The sequence below is a fragment of the Embiotoca jacksoni genome, unplaced genomic scaffold, assembly GCF_022577435.1.
Source record: "Embiotoca jacksoni isolate LCO1_2020_lvr unplaced genomic scaffold, fEmbJac1.0.p SCAF_41, whole genome shotgun sequence".
Classification (NCBI taxonomy): Eukaryota; Metazoa; Chordata; class Actinopteri; family Embiotocidae; genus Embiotoca; species Embiotoca jacksoni.
The window spans coordinates 176,952-199,570 of record NW_027185394.1 but is presented as its reverse complement, the minus strand read 5'-3'; the positions used below and the strand labels follow the sequence as shown (position 1 = coordinate 199,570).

Sequence of the window (22,619 nt, the reverse complement as noted above, 5' to 3'; positions counted from 1 at the left end):
CTTCGCTGAGAGGAAAGCGAAGCGGAGAGAGCGAACAGCGCCGCCTGCAGGCTGGAGGAAGTACGTTGGTTCAAAGGGCCTGTTGCTAGGATACCGTGGCGTTCACAGCGTTGCTAGGATACAGAAACACAGCGCCGCCATTTATGATCAGAGCTCCGTTACAGAAAGTTTCTGTCTGGCGGTTTAATTCGGTTTAATTCGGTTTAATTCGGTCGGTCTCCGGTGGTTGTTGGTCCTTTAACGTCAGTCTCGGTGGTTATTGGTCCTTTAACGTCAGTCTCGGTGGTTATTGGTCCTTTAACGTCAGTCTCGGTGGTTATTGGTCCTTTAACGTCAGTCTCGGTGGTTATTGGTCCTTTAACGTCAGTCTCGGTGGTTATTGGTCCTTTAACGTCAGTCTCGGTGGTTATTGGTCCTTTAACGTCAGTCTCGGTGGTTATTGGTCCTTTAACGTCAGTCTCGGTGGTTGTTGGTCCTTTAACGTCAGTCTCGGGTGTCCGGATGGAGATCGTCCACGTCTACACGAAGCTCCGCAGTGAGTTCGGCCGCCAGTGTCGCTTCTCGGACCGGCCCGCCGAGCTGCTGCTGGACGTCCCTCCGGACCCGAATCTGGCCCAGCAGTTCATCCAGAGGACCCACCGGGACCAGGCTGTGCAGGCCTGCCGGGACATGTCCGAGCACCAGGTGAGCTCCACCTCCAGCTACGTCACCTGTAATGTCATACCTGATCAGTTCTTTTATTTATTGATTATTATCTGGAATAAAAACAGAGCAGCTAATCATTGATTCATCATTGATCTATTATTGATTCATCATTGATTTATTATTGATTATTATTGATTCATCATTGATTTATTGCTGATTTTATTACTGATTTGTTGTTGATTTATGAACCAGACCATGTTTACAGTCAGTTTCAGTTTCTGAATGTTTCAGTCTGGAGGTTCAGCGCCCTCTACCAGTCAGGTTTCAGATTACAGCCCTCTGAACCCTCCTGAGTCCCACCCACTGCCCTTTAGAACCTGTCCGACCCGGTCAGGTGGAGCTCAGGTGCGTCTGGTTGTTTCAGGTGAACACTGAGCGCTTCGAGTCCGAGAGCTGCGGGATAAACCACGTGGAGGGGGGATGGCCCAAAGACATCAACCCCGACGAGATGGAACAAACCATCCGCTTCAGGAAGAAGGTGGAGAAGGACGAGAGCTACGGAAACAGCCTGCTACAGCTGGGTGGGGTAAGATCCATATCAGACCACATGGGTCCACATTCCCAGAATGCTCTCTTATTGTTGTGGTATGTTCATATTCATTAAAGATAATAAACCAGTAAGCTGCTCAGCCGTGTGATGTCACCGTGTGATGTCACCGTGTGATCAGGTCATGGATTACTGCATCAGACAGAACAACTCCTTGGACATCTACGAGGACGGCTTTGAGGACGAGGACGAGGTGGACGACAGTCCGGAGCCGCCGTCCGCCAAGACCATCAACGTGTTCAGGTACGGCGGGCGCTCAGCCGACCGAGCGAGCGAGTGATCGATCGCTGTGATTGGTCCGTCTGTCTCCCTGTGTGCAGAGATCCTAACGAGGGGAGGCGGACCGTCACCGGTCTGTCGTGGCATCCCGACGGAGGCAGGAAGCTGGCGGCCGCCTACTCCTGCCTGGAGTTCCAGAGGAGCTGCGGGGACGTGAGCCTGGACTCCTACATCTGGGATGTCGGTGGGTCCGGCAGGCGGCTGGTTCTGGTTCTGGTGGAACCTCCTTCCTTCTCTGACAGGTGTTTGATGTTTCAGAGAACCCCAACAGACCAGAGGCCACCCTGAAGCCGGCGTCTCCGCTCGTCTGTCTGGACTACAACCCCAAAGACTCCCACACTCTGGTGGGAGGCAGCTACAGCGGGCAGATCGGTAGGTTCAGAACCAGAACCTGGCCGGCCGACACTCAGGGGTTCTGTCTCCGACCCGCGATGTTTACTGTGGGTGTGTTTGTTTTAGCGTACTGGGACACCCGCAGAGGCAGCCAGCCGGTGGAGGTCTCCTCCGTGGAGCAGAGTCACCGAGACCCCGTCTACAAGATCATCTGGCTGCAGTCCAAGACCGGAACCGACGCCTTCTCCGCCTCCACTGACGGACAGGTAGAGTGATGACGGACAGGTAGACAGGTAGAGTCATGACGGACAGGGAGACCAATGACGAACAGGTAGACTGATGACGGACAGGTACGCAGGTAGAGTGATGACGGACAGGTAGACCGATGACGGACAGGTAGACCGATGACGGACAGGTAGACCGATGACGAACAGGTAGACTGATGACGGACAGGTACGCAGGTAGAGTGATGACGGACAGGGAGACCAATGACGGACAGGTAGACCGATGACGGACAGGTAGACCGATGACGAACAGGTAGACTGATGACGGACAGGTAGACCGATGACGGACAGGTACGCAGGTAGAGTGATGACAGACAGGGAGACCGATGACGGACAGGTAGACCGATGACGGACAGGTAGACCGATGACGGACAGGTACGCAGGTAGAGTGATGACGGACAGGGAGACCAATGACGGACAGGTAGACCGATGACGGACAGGTAGACCGATGACGAACAGGTAGACTGATGACGGACAGGTAGACCGATGACGGACAGGTAGACCGATGACGGACAGGGAGACCGATGACGAACAGGTAGACCGATGACGAACAGGTAGACTGATGACGGACAGGTACACAGGTAGAGTGATGACGGACAGGTAGATCTTGACTCCCTTCAGGTGAAGGACCTTTCAGGTGACCCGTACCGTGTCATGGTCAGGTTCTTTGGTGGGACGTCCGGAAGCTGAGCGAGCCCACTGAGCGCCTGGTTCTGGACCCGGGTCGGGAGGGCAACCTGGACCGAGCTTTAGGAGCCATCTCTCTGGAGTTCGAGGCCACCATGGTGAGGTTGTCTTTACAGGGACTCTGCAGGATCTGGTTCGTCCTGGACTGGACTATGTTCTTCACTTTGTTCTTCACTTTGTTCTTCACTTTGTTCTTCACTATGTTCTTCACTTTGTTCTTCACTTTGTTCTTCACTTTGTTCTTCACTTTGTTCTTCACTTTATTCTTCACTTTGTTCTTCACTATGTTCTTCACTATGTTCTTCACTTTGTTCTTCACTTTGTTCTTCACTATGTTCTTCACTTTGTGCTTCACTATGTTCTTCACTATGTTCTTCACTTTATTCTTCACTTTGTTCTTCACTATGTTCTTCACTTTGTTCTTCACTTTATTCTTCGCTGTTCTTCACTTTGTTCTTCACTTTATTCTTCACTTTGTTCTTCACTATGTTCTTCACTATGTTCTTCACTTTATTCTTCACTTTGTTCTTCACTTTATTCTTCACTATGTTCTTCACTTTGTGCTTCACTATGTTCTTCACTTTATTCTTCACTTTGTTCTTCACTTTATTCTTCACTATGTTCTTCACTTTGTTCTGGACTGAAAGTAGGAGTCAGATGTTCTTGGTGATGTAATAAAGGTCCAACAGTGGATCTGAAGGTTCCTGAACCTCCAGAGACTGAGTTTGGACTCTGGAGCTCAGTTCTGGTTCCTCAGGTGGAAACACAGGTACCAGAAGTGAGTTCCTGAACCAGTTCTTGTCTTGGGTCCAGTATCTGTGGTGGAACTGTGTAAAAAGTGGGCGGCGCCCCGTCGCTGTTGTTTTGTCCCCCAGCCTGAGCGCGTGTCTGTCCTCGCTGTGTCTTCAGCCCACTAAGTTCCTGGTGGGGACGGAGACGGGCCTGGTACTGTCCTGCAACAGGAAGGCCAAGACGCCGGCCGAGAAGGTGGTCTGTACGTACGATGGCCACCTCGGACCCGTCTACGCCCTGCAGAGGAACCCCTTCTTCCCCAAGAACTTCCTCACCGTGGGCGACTGGACCGCCCGCATCTGGTCCGAGGACATCAAGGAGTCCTCCATCATGTGGACCAGGTGACACTGTTTGTCCCACCTCCTCTGGGCTCCTCCCCCCTGCTCAGGTGACCTCAGGTGAGATCCGTCTGTCCTCCTGTGTTGTAGGTACCAGATGTCCTACCTGACGGACGCCTGTTGGAGTCCAGTCCGACCGTCCGTCTTCTTCACGGTGAAGATGGACGGCGTGTTGGACGTCTGGGACGTCCTGTTCAAGCAGAGTGACGCCACGCTGAGTCTCAAGGTGCTCCGAGTCCGCCCATGACCTCTCTGTCCGGCTGTTGTTGTTGTGTTGTTGTTGACGTTGCAGTGCTCTGTGGTTCTCAGGTGTGCGACGCGGCTCTCTACAGCCTCCGTATCCAGGACAACGGGCGCCTGGTGGCATGTGGCTCTCAGCAGGGCGACGCCACGCTGCTGGAGATCTGCGGCGGACTGTCGACGCTGCAGAAGAACGAGAAGAGTCTGATGGCTGCGGTGAGGATGGTTCTCAACTCCTACAGTTGTCACATAAAGGGGGCGGGGCTTGAATTATCCAAACAGATTTCCTCTCTGCCAACGTGACGTCACCGGACCGACAGCTGGGTCTTTATGTTAATGAGCAGCGTGGTGGACGTCCACCAGCAGGGGGCGCGTTGGACTGACCGTCTCTGAACGTCTGCAGATGTTTGAGCGGGAGACGAAGCGGGAGAAGATCCTGGAGGCCCGGCAGAGGGAGATCCGGCTAAAGGAGAGGAGCCGGTCGGAGCAGAGCCGCGAGGAGGAGACGGGGCGGGAGGAGGGGGAGGACGACCCCCAACAGCTGATCGCCAGCGCCGAGAGCGACTTCCACAGCCTGGTGGAGGCGGAGCTAAAGAAGAGGGTGAGTTGCGGGGGAACGAGGGGGGGTTCGGATCAATAAGTTCTGAGGTCACACGTTAACGTGACCGCTGGTACGTGAACATTAGTGACGTCATCACATACCTGAAACACGCGGAGAAACGCTGCGGTGAAATGCATGTCGTCATGTTGGAGAAGCCTGTTGCCATGGCAACACAGTTCAGGTGGTTTAGTCTTTTCAAACCCAGAGAACGGGTTTGAAAAGACTAAATACAGCAGGAAGGGAAGGACAACGAGGGACAGATGAAACTAATCAGGGGGCGGGGCCAACAATCATACAACAGGACAGGAAGTGAAACAAGACAGAACAGAACCTCAGAAGGTCCAGTAGAACTCGGTGTTGACGGTCGGACCGATTGACGGGTGTTCTCTTACTGGCGGTCGCGTAATGTGCTGATCGATAACGGTGAATACTTCCTGGTGAAGGAGCGTTACCGCGCTGCTTTTAGGAACCCTCTGAACTTTTTGTTTTCCAGGAGAAAGACGTCAGTGAAGAAAAAGACGCAGCAGAATCATCGCCGTGACAACGATGAATGTTTTTACTTTGTAAACTTGGTCCTGCTTTAATCAATAAAGTTTCATCCAATTGGTTCGTTGTTGTTGTTGGTCTGAGAGGCTCTGACCACTTTATTAGGAACACCTGGGTCTTCATGGGTTAATTAATGTGGGCGTGGCTTATTACAGAAGCTCTCCATGTAAACTTTGAAGTCTCAGATTTTCAGTGGTTCAACAGTTGGTCACTGTTTATAAAACAATATCAAACCATTTAACCTCTCCACCAGACTTCATTCAAATATTACTGAATTTAACATCCTCTGGAGGTAAGAGTCTGGTGTTCTCAGCATGTTGGTTTTATATTTCAGACAGTCAGTCTGGAGGGTAGCAGAGCGGTGGAGCCCCCTGGTGGCCAGATCACCGTCACACCTCACATGCTGCTCATCAACAAAAACAATCAAAAATCTAGATGCTCCTGTTGTGTTTCCGTTTACTGTCACACTCTCCAGTCCAGCAGGTGGCGCTGACGCTGCTACAGCGGGACGACAACCGCCAACAAACACACAAAGAAGAAGAACAAGAACAAGAAGGCAGCAGCAGAGCAGTGTCAGCAGGAGTTCGTTTAGCCTCAGTTTTACCCCGGTTCTGTCCCGGTTCTGTCCCGGTTCCAGGTGTGTCCAGAAGATGTGGATCTTCGTCCACCAGCGGCTGCAGGCGGCGTTCGAGGAGATTGTTTGTGTTTTTGAGAAAGTCATCTCCCGCAGCACGCGCTGCTCTGACCGCTGATGGAGCTGATGGAGCTGATGGAGCGGATGGTGATGATTGAGCTGATGGTGCTGATGGAGCGGATGGTGCTGATGGTGATGATTGAGCTGATGGAGCGGATGGTGCTGATGGAGCGGATGAAGCTGATGGTGCTGATGGAGTGGATGGTGATTGAGCTGATGGAGCGGATGGTGCTGATGGAGCGGATGGTGATGATTGAGCTGATGGTGCTGATGGAGCGGATGGTGCTGATGGAGTGGATGGTGCTGATTGAGCGGATGGTGATGATTGAGCTGATGGAGCGGATGGTGCTGATGGAGTGGATGGTGATGATGGAGCGGATGGTGCTGATGGAGCGGATGGTGATGATTGAGCTGATGGTGCTGATGGTGCTGATGGAGCGGATGGAGCTGATGGAGCGGATGGTGCTGATGGTGCTGCCGTCCGCAGGTGAGCTGCACCTGAGAGGCACGTGACTGTCGGTATGAGCTTCTTCTTCTGTCAATCTGTTAATTAAATGGCCCGTCTGGAGCTTTGATCACATCTCTTGGTCTTCATCAGGTCCAGATCCAGAGTGAAGGTGTTTCACTCCCTCTGGTTCTGGTCCTGGATCTGGATCTGGGTCCTGGTCCGGGTCCGGGTCCGGGTCCCGAGGTTAATCCTGAAGTTTGTGTCCCTGCAGACGTCTTCACGCAGTAGCTGCTGGTGAGTAAGGAGGTGGTTCCCCCGGACCAGAACCAGAACCAGGACCCAGAGCTGTCACGCGTCAAAGAGGAGAAGGTGGGCGAGCAGGTCCAGGACCTGGACGAGGTCGAGATCATCGAGTTCACCAACAATTCCAGGTGTGCAGCGAGGCCAGCGAGGTCTGGTGCTGTCGGCAGAACCAGGACCAGCGGATCCAGATCAGAAGGTCCAGCTGGTCTCATCTGAGACCGAAGACAGCGATGACTACGGCACCGACCCCAGACCCGCTTCGGACGACCGGCAGACACCTCGAAGACCAGGAGAGGGGATCAGCTGCCGGTCCGCTAACTAGCTTCATACTAGCTACGTTCCCCACAGACGGGGGCGCTTGGTGTAGAGGGCGGGGCTTCCTCAGTCTCCGCCCCCCAGTCACTGCTGGACACTCTGATGTCACCAGAACAAGATGGCCACCACATTTCTGACATCTTGTTTATTCAGTCTGAAGGTTTATCTGTGAAGTTGTTTATTGTTTATGTCTGAGGGTGTTTATTGTTTACAGTGTGTCTGTGATCAGCTGTTCGATCCAACTGAAAACTGTTTTTACTTTGATTCCACATTTTTACTGAAACATCAGACTGGAACCAGAGTGGGAGAACTGGAACTAGACTGGGAGAACTGGAACCAGAGTGGGAGAACTGGAACCAGTCTGGGAGAACTGGAACCAGTCTGGGAGAACTGGAACCAGAGTGGGAGAACTGGAACCAGACTGGAAGAACTGGAGCCAGAGTGGGAGAACTGGAACCAGACTGGGAGAACTGGAACTAGACTGGAAGAACTGGAGCCAGAGTGGGAGAACTGGAACCAGACTGGGAGAACTGGAACTAGACTGGGAGAACTGGAACCAGACTCTTCTGTTCGGGATTCATTAGAAGAGAACCTTTGTTGTTAAACTTTAAAACTGAAGCAGAAAGTCGTTCTTTTAGTTCCAGAACTTTCGGTCACATCACATGATCTTCATCAGCCAACGGTAAAACTTTTATTCCAACGAACAGAAACAAACCAAATCAGTTAAAAAAAAGAAGCTTTTTTCACTTCAAGTTTTAAACTCATCAAACAGACACGGAGGCGCTGGATGCAGTCTGCTGTTTCCATGGCAACAACGAATTATGACTGAAAAAAGACGTCCTGAAAACAACGTTCAGCCGGAAAACCTTCCTCAGTCAAACTTTACGGTTTGTTCTGCCGGCTCCTGCTGCACGGAGGGGGCGGGGCCGTTTATTGGGGGGCGGAGTTTCAGTGGTAGGTGGGGAGTCGAGGAGGAGGGGGGGGCAGCCTGTGGAGGTCTCAGGACTTTCCCTTTCACCTTCCGGCGCTGTCGAGGTTTATGTTGGTGCGGTTAGCGAGACGCCGTTTCTCGTCGGGTTGTTGAGTCTCTGACGGGTCGTCTTCAGAACCGGACCGCGGTCCGTCCTGTCCCCGGTCGGAACCTGTCCTCGGCGAGCCCTCTGGGCGGCTCCTCCCCCGGTTCGTCGATGCCGTCGTTGCTCCGCCTGGCGCCGCCCTGCAGGTCGTCCAGGTAGTTCTGCCTCATGATGCGATGACCTCTGGAGGAGTTGAAGAGCTCGACGGCCTCCGGCGGGTCGAGCCCGTCGACGTCGATCAAGTACCTGCAGACCAGGTAGCCGGTGCGGTTCAGCCCGTGGGTGCAGTGGACTCCGATCAGCTTGTCGTTGTCCCGGTTCTCCTTCAGAAAGTGTATGGCGGCCCGTTTGAAGCTCAGGATGGCGCCGTCGGACGGAACCCGCCGGCCCTCGATGAGGAGCTTGACGTAAGCGCAGGACTGCGGGACGTCCGTCAGTCTGTAGTACCTGGTGGTGAAGGTGAGGTCCATGATCAGACCCAGCTCCTGGTTCTGACTCTCCACAGAGTCCAGCAGGTCCCAGAGACCGACAGTTCAGGGAGGGTTTTCGAGGCACTTTGAAGGCGATGAATCGTGTCCCCGGTATCCTGGTCCCGACCGGACGGTAGTCCAGCCACCGGTCCGGTACCCCCTTCTTCTTCTGGTGAGACATGTCAGCGGCGCCGAGGATCCTGAAGCTTTTCAACGAGACCTGAAACACCACGAACAGAAACATTAGAGCTCAGCCACACCAGACTCCAGTCAAAATCATCCGCATTTTAGAAAACAGAAGCAGTTGAGATGTTTGTGTAGGAAAGTCTCGTCTGTCATTTGTTATGTTTCTTTATACTTTTAAGATTTTGTATTTATCTACAAATTTTACGCACAAAACAAAATTATCTGAATATTCACATCTTCAGTAACAGAGTGGTTGTGACTGTTCCAGACTTTAACTCCTGGTGTTTGTCAACAACTTTGTAGAAAGTCCAGATTTATTTCACCCACGTGCTTCAATTATGAGCCGAATAAAGCAGAAGACATCATTAAACCGCAGCGGGACGTCCGACGTGTTGTTCAGTTCTGCACCTCCGTTCACCAGCACGTTAAAACTAAAACAGACGTTTTTTAAAGGGACTTCGGTTTACAGTTCGGTGTGACATTCAAAGCTGCATTTTCTCGACTCGGAAACAAGAAACACGACATCGTGAAAAACACGAAGAATTTAACGAATTCTTTCCGGAACGGACAGTTTTACTTCTCAGTTAGAAGTTAGCATGCTAACGGTCCTGGAGTCACGTTCCGGCTAACGTTGGTGATGACGTAACATCTGAGCGTCGCCAACGTCTGCGTCTCACGTCAAGACGCTGAGCTGGGGATCCCGGAAGTGTCCTCGCATTGTTTACATTCTGCTCTTTGTTCGGTGGAAAAATGTCCCAGAAGCGGCGGGAGAGTCGCAGCCTGAAGGCCGCCGTCGACCAGCAGCTGGCGGCCGCCGCGCAGGAGATCCTGCGGCTGCTGCAGGAGCGCAGCGGGGCGGAGCTGGAGGAGCTGAGGGGGCTGCTGACGGAGCGGCTCGCTGCCGCCGTGGAGATCATCCTCACGGCGCTGGAGGCGAGCAGAGCGGCCGAGAGAGAAGCGCGGGAGCCCGGGGAGAGAGGAGCGGAGCGGAGAGGTGAGTCCGGATCCCCGGGAGGTCAGGATCCATTCAAATGTTTTATTCTGTGATTAATCGATTATTGAGTGACTGTAAACGTCTTAAAAAGTGGATCAAAGTTTTGTCTGAAGCAAAAATAAAGGTTTCTGCTCGATCAGCTGGAGATCTGTACGTGTTACCATGGTTACACAGGTTCGACAAACACACCTTATTTTCATGTTTTCTTAATAATCTGTATCTGAGAGGGCCGGGGTCAGAGGTCAGATGGACGAAGTACTCAGGTCATGTTCTAATGGTTCTAACTTGTTTTCCTCCTCAGAACTCTGTCTCTCTCTCGGCCTCACCAGACGCTCTGAGGACAAATGTCTGAAGCTCCACCGCTCCTCAGAGGACCGACCCAAGGAGGCTCCGCCCAGCACCTCCTCCCAACCGCCAGAGACCGCCTCTCCAGATGACCCGTCAGGAGGGCAGGAGGAAGAGGAGGAGGAGGAGGAGGAGGAGGAGGCAGCTCACTGCTGCCGAGTGTGCGGGAAGTCGTTCGACAGGAAAGGCTTCCTGATGAAACACGTGGAGAAACACGCCAAGGAGGCGGAGTCTGTGTGCGGGCTCTGCGGCGAGCGGCTGCAGTCTGGCGACGGCCTGCGGCTGCACCTGCAGATTCACCGCGACAGCAGCCGCACCTGCGACGTCTGCGGCAAGAAGTTCCCGTCCATTAGGGCGCAAGAGACGCACCGGCGGCTGCACACCGGGGAGAAACCCTTCAGCTGCTCCGTCTGCGGGAAAGTGTTCAACCAGAAGGGCAACATGGTGACGCACCTGCGGACGCACTCGGCCGAGAAGCCGTTCAGCTGCACCGTCTGCCGCCGAGACTTCAGCTACTCCGGCTCGCTGGAGCGACACATGAAGTCGCACGACGGACAGACGGCGTTCAGCTGCTCCGTCTGCAGGAAAGACTTCGTCAAGAGCGCCGAGCTGAGGCGCCACGTCCGCAGCCACGAGGCCGCCGGCCGTCCCGCCGCCGCCGGCCGCCGCAGGAAGCCGAGTCTGACTCCGTCTCACTGCTGCAAGGTCTGCGGCAGCGCCTTCCACAACAAAGGAAACTTCGTGCGGCACGCAGAGACGCACCTGGACGAACCCGAGTGTCTCTGCGGCGTCTGCGGCGAGCAGGCGGAGTCCCGCGACGCGCTGCGGCTCCACGTCCAGACGCACCGCGACGCCGGCCGCGTCTGCGACGTCTGCGGCGGCGGCTTCAGGGACATGGAGATCCACATGAGGACGCACACCGGACAGAAGCCCTTCAGCTGCACAGACTGCGGCAAGGACTTCCCCCGGAAAGGCTCGCTGGAGCGCCACATGAAGCTGCACGCCGGCGAGCGGCCGTACATCTGCGAGTTCTGCGGGAAGACGTTCGTGGAGAACACGGTCCTGAAGAGACACATCAAGAGCCACACCGGAGGGAAGCCGCGCAGCTACTCCTGCGACGTCTGCGGCAAGAAGTTCACCATGAGCCAACACCTGGACGTGCACAAGAGGATCCACACCGGGGAGAAACCCTACACCTGCCGCGTCTGCGGGAAGAACTTCCGGCAGATCGGCAACCTGGACTCACACACGAGGATCCACACGGGCGAGAAACCGTTCATCTGCAGCCTCTGCGGGAAACGCTTCCGCCAGAAGATCTCGCTGGAGACGCACGAGCGCTTCCACAAGAAGGAGAAACCGTTCGGCTGCCAGCTGTGCAGCAAAGGCTTCGTGCAGAAGATCGACCTGAAGAGACACATGCTGACGCACACGGGGGAGAAACCGTACAGCTGCTCCGTGTGCGGGAAGAGTTACCAGGAGAAACGCTCGGTGGACTCGCACATGAAGGTTCACGCCGCCGCCGCGCCGGACCTGAAGAGACAGGAAGGAGCACACAGCGACTTCATCCAGCTGTGAACTGCCGCTCCACCGCACCGCCCCCTGCTGGTCAGCCAGGACCATCGGCATGCTGAAACATTGGATCTGACAAACAGGAAGTCATCCTGAATGATCAGCTCACATCACCTGGACCGCCCTGATTGGCGGGGCCGCTGTTCTGATCCGGAGACGTCAGACCGATTAACCGATCGATCGACTGATCAGAACGAACAGGAAGTCGTTTTCACACAAACGAAGGTCTGCGTTTACTTCCTGGTTCCAGACGAGTTGCTGCTGTGGAGGCGGGACGTCCTAATGATCGATCCGTCCAATCGGCAGAAACACTGCCGGGGGTCGGCAATCCATCAATCAATCAATCAGCAGGCCTGAGCGGTGAGCAGCAGTGCATTGTGGGAGAACAGGGTGGACAAGAAATGAAGACGTCAGCGGATCAACGATCAATACGTCTGATCGTCGTTTATATTGAGTCAACGCTCAGTTTGAGTTTCATCAATCAATCTGATCAGGTAGAAACTTCACAATAAAAGCTTGTTGATCACTTTCTGATTTTCTACAAGTTTCTTTTTTATTTCTCACAAACGGCAGAATTATTGAAAACATAAGAGTTTTATTGTGAAGGAGTTGAAGTGAGCAGTTTTATTGTGAAGGATTTGGACAGTTTGACTTTAAAACTTTTCAAAGTAAAATTGTTGAACATCAGATTATTGATTAACAGAAATCAGTTGATGTTTAGCTGCAGGATCAATAATGACAAAAAAACAAGCTGGAGTGATGACATCACTCTGCACATGCTCAGTAGATGTTCTGACAGGAAATGAGCCAGATGAGAAACTTTCAGAGAAAAATAAAAGTCTGGAGGATCAATCGATCAACAGACGGATCAATAGTCTGTTCACCAGGTGACTGATCGATCGATCAATATAATATAATCACAACATTATTGATGAAATCTTCATTTGTTTCTGATCAGAGATGATCAATATGTTTCAGCCGTCACTGCTCTGAAGGTTCAGGTTTCTTCAGTCCTGATCCTGGTTCTGACCCGGGTTCTGACCCGGGTCCTGATCCGGGTCCTCCAGGTGAAGAGGGTACCTTGCTCCTTCACCGCCGCTCTGCCGCCTCCAGCCTGCAGGCGGCGCTGTTCGCTCTCTCCGCTTCGCTTTCCTCTCAGCGAAGCGTCGTCGACGCGGAACTCGCAGCGTGTTTACGTCCCCGCTGGCCCTCTTTGTTCCGCAGCTCAAAGTGCGCCAAAGCCGCAGGATGTGCGCCGTGCAGCTGCTGCGGGTGTCGGTCCACGAGCGGATCAGCGCCGCCGCGGAAGACTTCCTGCTGCAGCTGGAAAAAGGAGAAGAAGCGGCGGAGCTGCCGGCGCTGAGAGCGCTGCTCACCGAGCGGCTGACGGCGGCTGCGGAGGAGATCGTCGGTCTGCTGGAGGAAACCGTGGCGGAGTACGAAGAGCGAGTGGAGCGGTCCGAGCGGGAGATCTGCCGCCAGAGGAGGCTGCTCGATGCGCTGCTGAAGCCCCAAGTCCGGCTGCACAGAGCAGGTCAGTCCGCTCACCGCAGACAGCCGAGCGGAGCCGAGCGGAGCCGAGCGCCGGCAAACACCGCTGCTGCCACTTCCGCTCAGCTTCACAATAAAAGTCTCGCGAGGTGACGGAAAACTATTGATTGAATTATTATTGATTCATTTACTGGTTATTTTCACCTGAAAAGATCAATCAGATGATCAGAAACCTTATTGATTACAATATATATGATAACATGTTATTGATCCCACCGAGAAGTCAAAGTGTTCCAGCAGCTGATGTTCAGGATCAATACGTCATCAGTCCTGATCAGGTTATTGATCTGTGTTGTCTCCTCAGACTCGGTGACCCTGCAGCCTCCTGTGGACTCTTTGGACTTGAACCCGTCTGACTCTGACGGTAACGTCCCCCGTACCTTTGCCCCGCCCACGCCCGGCGCCTCCTCGCCGTCCTACCAGCCGCCCATCTCTGCGAGCAGCGGCGAGGATCCGGACGGCGACCGGGCCGAACGCGGCCGGACGCTCCGACGGCAGAGGAGGAGGAGGAGGAAGAAGCGAGGTCGGCCGCCGCTCGGCGCCAAGAACAAGCGGAAGCGCTCGAGTCCGTCTCGGACCTTCGGCTGCCTCGTGTGCGGCCGCGCGCTGCAGGGGAAAGGCTTCCTGCTCAAACACGTGCTGCAGGTCTGCGCCGCCGACCCGGACTGCCGCTGCGGTTTCTGCGGCGAGCGTTTGGCCTCGTCGGACGGGTTGAAGTCTCACCTGCAGACCCACCAGGACCAGAGCAAGACCTGCTCGCACTGCGGGAAGACGTTCCGCTCCATCCTGGCGCAGGAGCTGCACGTCCGGCTGCACACCGGAGAGAAACCGCACAGCTGTGACGTCTGCGGCAAAAAGTTCAGCCAGAAGGGCAACCTGACGTCGCACCTGCACGTCCACGCTGCCGAGAAACCGTTCAAATGTAAAGAGTGCGGCCGCGCCTTCTGTCACGTGACCTCGTTGGAGCGCCACATGGAGGAGCACGGCGGCGAGGCGGCGCTAGCCTGCAGCGTCTGCGATCAGGAGTTCAACAAGCGGCACAGCCTGCAGCGGCACATGGCGACGCACCGGGAGGACCGGACGAAGAGGAGCCGCTCTTCGGCGCCGACCCACCGCTGCAAGGTGTGCGGCGACGCCTTCGACAGGAAGACCTTCTTGGTGAGACACGTGGAGTCGCACCTGCAGGACCCCGACTGCTGCTGCGGACTCTGCGGACACCAGTACAAGTCGGCCGACAGCCTCGCCGCTCACCTGCGCTCCCACCGCGACGCCGGCAGCACCTGCGACACCTGCGGGAAGAGCTTCCCGGGCCAGTCGGCGCTGCAGATGCACCTGCGGATTCACACCGGGGAGAAACCCTACACCTGCAGCTTCTGCGGGAAGACCTTCAACCAGAGCGGCAACCTGAAGACGCACCTGAAGATCCACACCGGCGAGCGCGCCTTCTCCTGCAGCCTGTGTGGGAAAGGCTTCACCCAGAAACAGACGCTGGACACTCACGTCCGCTTCCACAACAAGGAGCGCCGCTTCCTGTGTCAGGTGTGCGGGAAGGGCTTCATGCAGGAGGTGGACCTGAAGAGACACATGCTGATCCACACCGGGGAGAAACCGTACAGCTGCCGGGTCTGCGGGAAGAACTTCCAGGCCAAACGCTCGCTCAACGGACACCTGAAGGTCCACACGGCTGGCGGCGAGGACACCGGACCGGAACCAGACTGCAGCGCAGAGCCGCAAGCAACAGACCGCTTCTACTCGGGCTTCATGCAGCTATAGACCGGGACCGGGACCTGAACCTGAACCGGGACCGGGACCTGGATCTGAACCTGTACCTGTAACTGGACCTGCACCAGGACCTGCACCTGGACCTGGACCTGGACCTGAACCCAGACCGGGACATGGACCTGAACTGAAGCATCGTGTTAGGGCCGATCAGGTTATTGATCGGATTCACCAGGCTATGACGAGGAGACGGCAGCTCATTGGTTTATTTTCTTTACTGACACTGAGCTGGACCCAGTCCTCTGGTTCTGGTTCTGGTTCTGGGTTAGACGATGCAGATATTGAAACTCTGCTGCCATGTGTGTCACAGTTACTGCAGCAGTTTCACTGTCAGGCTAGAGGAGGAGTGATGAAGATGATGATGATAGTGGTGATGATGAAGATGATGGTGATGATGAAGATGGTTCCTTCAGTTCATGATGATCTCAGTGAGACGCAGCTCTTTGTTGAAAATAAAAACTTTTGACGAATGAAATTTTTCATTTCAACCAACGAAGCTACATGTTTCCTGATAATTGTTTGTTTACAGTTTGATTATTGTTTGTTTAGTATTTGTTTACTGTTTGACTGTTGTTTGTTTACGGTTCGATTATTGTTTGATTATTCTTTTACTGTTTCAGTTTAAAACTTTGAAACTAACTTTGAGCAGATAAACAGTTTATAATCTGTTGTTGTTGTTGTTCTCAGTGGAACACTTAGAACAAACTCACAATAATATTAAACAGTTTGAATTATTCTGTAAAATATATTTTATGAAGTGTTGTTGTTCTTCTGATGGACCAACCTGTCCAGGTGACCCCGCCTGCATCCTCACTCAGCTGGGACAGGCTGCGCCCACCTGTGGATGGATGAAATTGTTGATCAATAAACTTATTGATTATTTACTATGTAAAGAAACAGCCCGCAGGGGGTAGCAGAGAGCGACTCATTCAGTTTGATTCTTTGACAACGAGTCAAGTCCGATCGATCATCAGCTGATTGATCAATCAGGTTATTGATCAGCTGATAATTTATGTTTGGGGCTGCAGGTGACGTGAAGTTTCTCAGAGAATAAAAACAACAACAATGAAATTTTTTTTTCAAATCACTATTGATCGATCCTCAAACTGTCAATCAAACTGATTGTTTTCAGTGAAATAAGTGTTTGTAACTTTTATCTTCATCTTCTGACTACTTGAATACTTTCAGTACGTTTTCGTTCGTACTTTTACTGCAGTAAAGTATCCGAGTACTTCGGTAGTCGGAGTACTCTGAGCGGTCCCGGTACGTCCTCCGGTCCAGCAGGGGGCAGACTGCGGCTCTTCCTCCCATCGGTGCGGGCTCGTTGACCCGGGACAGACCGGGTTGTTTTCCGTCCTTCTGGCCGGCGGACGGAGCTCAGTCCCGGGATGTCGGTGACAGAAGCCCCGCCGCGCTGCGGGCTCCGGGCCCTGACGGACTTGGTGTCGGAGCAGCTGACCCGGGTCGGGGAGGAGATCCTGGCTGCGCTGGACAAGCGGAGGGGCGGGTTCGGGTCCTCCAGAGCTCCGGGCCGCCTGCTGCGGCTGCTACGGCGGCTGCTCACCGAGCGGCTGGCGGCGGCGGCGCAGCGGATCGTCGGGCTACTGCAGCGGGAGGTGGAGGAGGACCGGCGGCGGCAGGACCGGCTGCTGGAAGCCATGCTGAGTCCGGTGGTCCGATTGAACCGGACAGGTGAGCCTCTCAGAACCGAACCGCCATGTTGGAGACACATCACCGCTCCGACTGTTGCTAGGTGACCAGAAGAGAGCCAATCAGAGCTCAGAGCCACATCAGGCGGTTCAGGGGGGTTCAGACTCAGTCCAGAATTCTAGTCCAGATTAGAGTCCTAGACCAGAGTCCAGTCCAGAGTCCCAGTTCAGGGTCCTAGACCCGAGTCCAGACCAGACCAGAGTCCAAGACCAGAGTCCAGACCAGAGTCCAGACTAGAGTCCAGACCAGAGTCCTAGACCAGAGTCCTAGTCCAGAGTCCAGTCCAGAGTCCTAGACCAGAGTCCTAGTCCAGAGTCCAGTCCAGAGTCCTAGACCAGAGTCCAGTCCAGAGTCCCAGTCCAGAGTCCCAGTCCAGAGTCCTAGACCAGAGTCCAGACTAGAGTGCAGACCAGAGTCCTAGACCAGAGTCTGTCCAGACCAGAGTCCAGTCCAGACCAGAATCGTAGACCAGAGTCCCAGTCCAGAGTCCCAGTCCAGGGTCCAGTCCAGAGTCCTAGACCAGAGTCCAGACCAGAGTCTGTCCAGACCAGAGTCCAGTCCAGACCAGAGTCCAGACCAGAGTCCTAGACCAGAGTCCAGTCCAGACCAAACTCCAGACCAGAGTCCTAGACCAGAGTCCTAGACCAGAGTCCAGACCAGTCCAGCAGCAAAGGATTCGGTTTCAGGATTCTTTTAGCTGTGGTTTCATTAAAAGTGATCACATACACCTCTTGGTTCTTTAGAGTTTTGAAGGGTTCTGGAACTAAAATAAAGTTTTTAAAAAAGGAGAAATCACGGTGGATCAAAGCGTTTGATTCGTCCACGTTAAAGCACATTTACCGACGTAAACAAACCGACAAATAAAAACAACGTTAAAGTTTTTTATTTTTAATGTATTTTGTATTCACGTGTTTTTAAAATCAGATACAAACAGAAAAACGAACTCTACGTTTCTCTTCTTTCCAGACTCCGTCAGCTCGTCCGTTGTCAGGACGGCCGCTGCCGCGAGGGACCGCCCCCCGCTGTCAGACCTCGCCCACCTGCCCTCAGCTGCGCCCAGCCCCGCCCCTTCAGACGATACTGCCGCCGAAAGCGACGACGACTCCTCCATCGATAAGGACACAGAGGGGACGGGTGGAGGACGGCGGCCCGGCGGACGCAGACGGTGGGCGGAGTCAACGGGCCGGCCGGCTAATCAGCGCTGTGTCGTCTGCGGAAAAACATTCTGCCACATAGGGAACCTGCTGAGACACGCCGGCACGCACTCGCACGACCCGCGGCGCCTCTGTGGTGTCTGCGGACGCCGCCTCGAGTCGGCGGTCGGTTTGTCGGACCACCTCAGGTCCCACAGAGACGGCGTCGGAGGGGGCGGGGCCTGCGAGGTCTGTGGGAAGACGTTCCAAAACATGGAGACACACATGAGGAGCCACACGGGGGTCAAACCGTTCAGCTGCAACCTCTGTGGAAAGAGGTTCCCCCGACCCGGCGCGCTGAGGAGGCACAAGGAGATCCACCGCCGGAGGGAGGAGGGACACCGGAGGGAGGAGGACAGCCGAGGCTTCCTGAGGAAACACGCTGAGACGCAGTCCCGGCCGTCTCGGAGCGTCTGCGGACGTCTGCGGTCTCACCCGCAGTCGCACAGAGATGCCAGCGGGACCTGCGGCGTCTGCGGTAAGACCTTCCAGAACCTGGAGGAGCACATGAGGAGCCACACGGGGGTCAAACCGTTCTGCTGCGCCGTCTGCAGCAAACGTTTCCCGCGACCCGGAGCCCTGCGGCGCCACCGCAAGATCCACAGCGGCGAGCGGCCGCACGTCTGCCAGCGCTGCGGAAAGACCTTCATCGAGAGCGGCGCCCTGAAGACTCACAGCCGGAACCACTGGGAGGTCCAGGAGGTGCAGGAGGTGCAGGAGATCCAGGAGATGCAGGAGGTGCAGGAGCTGCAGGAGGTTCAGGAGATCCAGGAGGTGCAGGAGGTGCAGGAGATCCAGGAGGTGCAGGAGCTGCAGGAGGTTCAGGAGATCCAGGAGGTGCAGGAGGTGCAGGAGATCCAGGAGGTGCAGGAGATGCAGGAGGGCGGATATATCAAGTCTGCAGCGGAACAGAACCTGAAGTCCGAGGCCCGGCCGGCGACGCCCCCCCGCTGTAAAGTGTGCGGCGAGTACTTTCAGAATAAGAGCGGTCTGAGGAAACACTCGTCCGTCTGTGGTGAAACTCTGACAAACCAGCAAGACGCCGGGAACATCTGTCACATCTGCGGGAAAACCTTCCAGAACATGGAGACCCACATGAGGAGTCACACCGGCGTCAAACCGTACCGCTGCAGCGTCTGCGATAAGTCCTTCCCGCGGCCCGGCGCGCTGCGGCGCCACCAGAAGATCCACAGCGGCGAGCGGCCGTACATCTGCGAGTTCTGCGGGAAGACGTTCATCGATAACGGCGCCCTGACGACGCACATCCGGAACCACACCGGACTCAAACCCGCCGCGCGCGTCTCCTGCGACACCTGCGGCAAGAGCCTGGCGTCGGTCCACGTCCTGGAGGTCCACCGCAGGATCCACACGGGCGAGAAGCCCTTCCGCTGCCGCGTCTGCGGGAAAGCCTTCAGGCAGGCGGGAGGGCTGAACGCCCACACGCTCACGCACACCGGCGAGAAGCCGTTCAGCTGCAGCCTCTGCGGCAAGAGCTTCAGCACCAAAGGTTACCTGGAGACGCACCTGCGCTTCCACCGGCGGGAGAAACCCTTCGGCTGCCCGCTGTGCTGGAAGGCCTTCGTCACCAAGAACGACCTGAAGAAACACCTGCTGACGCACAGCGGCGAGAAGCCGTACGGCTGCCGCGTCTGTGGGAGGAGCTACCAGGAGAAACGCTCCCGAGACGTCCACATGAAGCTGCACCAGGACAGAGCGCAGGACGCCGGCCACGAGCCAATCAGAGCGCAGGACGCCGGCCACGAGCCAATCAGGGCCCAGGACGGGCCGCGGCCAGACTTCCTGCAGCTGTAGAGCTCAAACCGTCCGTCAGACTCCCAACGGTCTCATTTCTGTCTCTGACACTTTTTACAGAAATGTTTCTCCACAATAAAAGTCTGTTTTTAGGTCAAAGCTTCATGTTTTTCAAAATAAAACCAGATATAAACTGAAGATGCTTTAAAGTGGGTGAATTGTTTTAAATGTTCAGATCTGAAGGTCGTTTATTCATCCAGTGTTTCCATTAACAGAGAGGGAGTGTGTGTGTGAGTCTCTGTGTGTGTGTGTGTCTGTGTGTGTGTGTGTGTCTGTGTGTGTGTGTGTGTGTGTGAGTCTGTGTGTATGTGTCTCTCTGTGTGTGTGTGTGTCTGTGTGTGTTTCTGTGTCTGTGTCTCTGTGTGTGTGTGTGTGTGTGTGTGTGTGTGTGTGTGTGTTTCTGTGTGTGAGTGTATGTGTGTGTCTCTGTGTGTGTCTGTGTGTGTCTGTGTCTCTGTGTGTGTGTTTCTGTGTGTGTGTGTGTGTGTGTGTGTGTTTCTGTGTGTGAGTGTGTGTGTGTGTCTCTGTGTGTGTCTGTGTGTGTGTCTGTGTGTGTTTGTGTGTGTCTGTGTGTATGTGTCTCTCTGTGTGTGTGTGTGTCTGTGTGTGAGTGTATGTGTGTGTCTCTGTGTGTGTCTGTGTGTGTCTGTGTCTCTGTGTATGTGTCTCTGTGTGTGTGTGTGTCTGTGTGTGTTTCTGTGTGTGAGTGTATGTGTGTGTCTCTGTGTGTGTCTGTGTGTGTGTCTGTGTCTCTGTGTGTTTCTGTGTGTGTGTGTGTGTGTGTGTGTGTGTGTGTGTTTCTGTGTGTGAGTGTGTGTCTCTGTGTGTGTGTCTGTGTGTGTTTGTGTGTGTCTGTGTGTATGTGTCTCTCTGTGTGTGTGTGTGTCTGTGTGTTTCTGTGTCTGTGTCTGTGTGTGTGTGTGTGTGTGTGTGTGTGTGTGTGTGTGTGTGTGTGTGTGTGTGTTTCTGTGTGTGAGTGTATGTGTGTGTCAATGTGTGTGTCTGTGTGTGTGTCTGTGTGTGTCTGTGTGTGTCTGTGTCTCTGTGTGTGTGTTTCTGTGTGTGTGTGTGTGTGTGTTTCTGTGTGTGAGTGTGTGTGTGTGTGTGTGTCTCTGTGTGTGTCTGTGTTTCTGTGTGTGAGTGTGTGTGTGTGTGTCTCTGTGTGTGTCTGTGTGTGTTTGTGTGTGTCTGTGTGTGTTTGTGTGTGTCTGTGTCTCTGTGTGTCTCTGTGTGTGTGTCTGTGTGTCTCTGTGTGTGTGTCTGTGTGTCTGTGTGTGTGTCTGTGTGTCTCTGTGTGTGTCTGTGTGTGTGTCTGTGTGTCTGTGTGTGTGTCTCTGTGTGTCTCTGTGTGTCTGTGTGTCTGTGTGTGTGTCTCTGTGTGTCTGTGTGTCTCTGTGTGTGTCTGTGTCTCTGTGTGTGTCTGTGTGTGTCTGTCTGTGTGTCTGTGTGTGTGTCTGTGTGTCTGTGTGTGTCTCTGTGTGTGTCTGTGTCTCTGTGTGTCTCTGTGTGTCTGTGTGTCTCTGTGTGTGTCTGTGTGTGTCTGTCTGTGTGTCTGTGTGTGTGTCTGTGTGTCTGTGTGTGTCTCTGTGTGTGTCTCTGTGTGTCTGTGTGTCTCTGTGTGTCTCTGTGTCTCTGTGTGTCTCTGTGTGTCTCTGTGTGTCTGTGTGTCTCTGTGTGTCTCTGTGTGTCTCTGTGTCTCTGTGTGTCTCTGTGTGTCTCTGTGTGTCTCTGTGTGTCTGTGTGTCTCTGTGTGTCTCTGTGTGTCTGTGTGTCTCTGTGTGTCTCTGTGTGTCTGTGTGTCTCTGTGTGTCTCTGTGTGTCTCTGTGTGTCTCTGTGTCTCTGTGTGTCTCTGTGTCTCTGTGTGTCTCTGTGTGTCTCTGTGTCTCTGTGTGTCTCTGTGTGTCTCTGTGTCTCTGTGTGTGTCTCTCTGTGTGTGTGTGTGTCTGTGTGTTTCTGTGTCTGTGTCTCTGTGTGTGTGTGTGTCTGTGTGTGTGTGTGTGTGTGTGTGTCTCTGTGTCTCTGTGTGTGTCTGTGTGTGTGTCTGTGTGTGTTTGTGTGTGTCTGTGTGTATGTGTCTCTCTGTGTGTGTGTGTGTCTGTGTGTGTTTCTGTGTCTGTGTCTCTGTGTGTGTGTGTGTGTGTGTGTGTGTGTGTGTGTTTCTGTGTGTGAGTGTATGTGTGTGTCTCTGTGTGTGTCTGTGTGTGTCTGTGTCTCTGTGTGTGTGTTTCTGTGTGTGTGTGTGTGTGTGTGTGTGTTTCTGTGTGTGAGTGTGTGTGTGTGTCTCTGTGTGTGTCTGTGTGTGTGTCTGTGTGTGTTTGTGTGTGTCTGTGTGTATGTGTCTCTCTGTGTGTGTGTGTGTCTGTGTGTGTTTCTGTGTGTGAGTGTATGTGTGTGTCTCTGTGTGTGTCTGTGTGTGTGTCTGTGTCTCTGTGTGTGTTTCTGTGTGTGTGTGTGTGTGTGTGTGTGTGTGTGTGTGTGTGTTTCTGTGTGTGAGTGTGTGTCTCTGTGTGTGTGTCTGTGTGTGTTTGTGTGTGTCTGTGTGTATGTGTCTCTCTGTGTGTGTGTGTCTGTGTGTTTCTGTGTCTGTGTCTCTGTGTGTGTGTGTGTGTGTGTGTGTGTGTGTGTGTGTGTGTGTGTGTGTTTCTGTGTGTGAGTGTATGTGTGTGTCTCTGTGTGTGTCTGTGTGTGTGTCTGTGTGTGTCTGTGTGTGTCTGTGTCTCTGTGTGTGTGTTTCTGTGTGTGTGTGTGTGTGTGTTTCTGTGTGTGAGTGTGTGTGTGTGTGTCTCTGTGTGTGTCTGTGTGTGTTTGTGTGTGTCTGTGT

The 22,619-nt window shown here is 54.1% G+C and overlaps 4 protein-coding genes across 4 annotated transcripts; 3 read left to right on the top strand and 1 right to left on the bottom strand.

The window, feature by feature from the left end:
- The first annotated feature begins 501 nt into the window (after positions 1–501).
- dnai2b (dynein, axonemal, intermediate chain 2b) lies at positions 502–5,412 on the top strand. Its single transcript, XM_069168650.1, has 12 exons — positions 502–684; positions 1,070–1,231; positions 1,374–1,495; positions 1,573–1,715; positions 1,790–1,903; positions 1,991–2,130; positions 2,811–2,933; positions 3,745–3,968; positions 4,056–4,191; positions 4,275–4,421; positions 4,609–4,806; positions 5,300–5,412. The coding sequence occupies exons 1-12, from the start codon at positions 502–504 to the stop codon at positions 5,345–5,347; spliced, it is 1,740 nt and encodes a 579-aa protein (XP_069024751.1). The 3' UTR covers positions 5,348–5,412.
- A 2,377-nt stretch (positions 5,413–7,789) lies between these two features.
- On the bottom strand, positions 7,790–9,457 carry LOC138209859 (RNA/RNP complex-1-interacting phosphatase-like). Its single transcript, XM_069168651.1, is given in 3 exon segments — positions 7,790–8,710; positions 8,712–8,878; positions 9,172–9,457. Coding segments are annotated over 2 exon segments (624 nt in total). The 5' UTR covers positions 8,840–8,878; positions 9,172–9,457; the 3' UTR covers positions 7,790–8,214.
- Positions 9,458–9,538: 81 nt separating this feature from the next.
- On the top strand, positions 9,539–19,935 carry LOC138209803 (zinc finger protein 721-like). The gene is made up of 5 exons (XM_069168619.1): positions 9,539–9,838; positions 10,140–11,754; positions 12,711–12,828; positions 16,417–16,774; positions 17,759–19,935. Exons 1-5 carry the CDS (start codon positions 9,595–9,597, stop codon positions 19,795–19,797), a joined length of 4,374 nt encoding a protein of 1,457 aa, XP_069024720.1. The 5' UTR covers positions 9,539–9,594; the 3' UTR covers positions 19,798–19,935.
- Positions 12,811–15,574, top strand: LOC138209857 (gastrula zinc finger protein XlCGF57.1-like). Its single transcript, XM_069168649.1, has 2 exons — positions 12,811–13,286; positions 13,608–15,574. Exons 1-2 carry the CDS (start codon positions 13,001–13,003, stop codon positions 15,074–15,076), a joined length of 1,755 nt encoding a protein of 584 aa, XP_069024750.1. The 5' UTR covers positions 12,811–13,000; the 3' UTR covers positions 15,077–15,574.
- Positions 19,936–22,619: the final 2,684 nt, after the last annotated feature.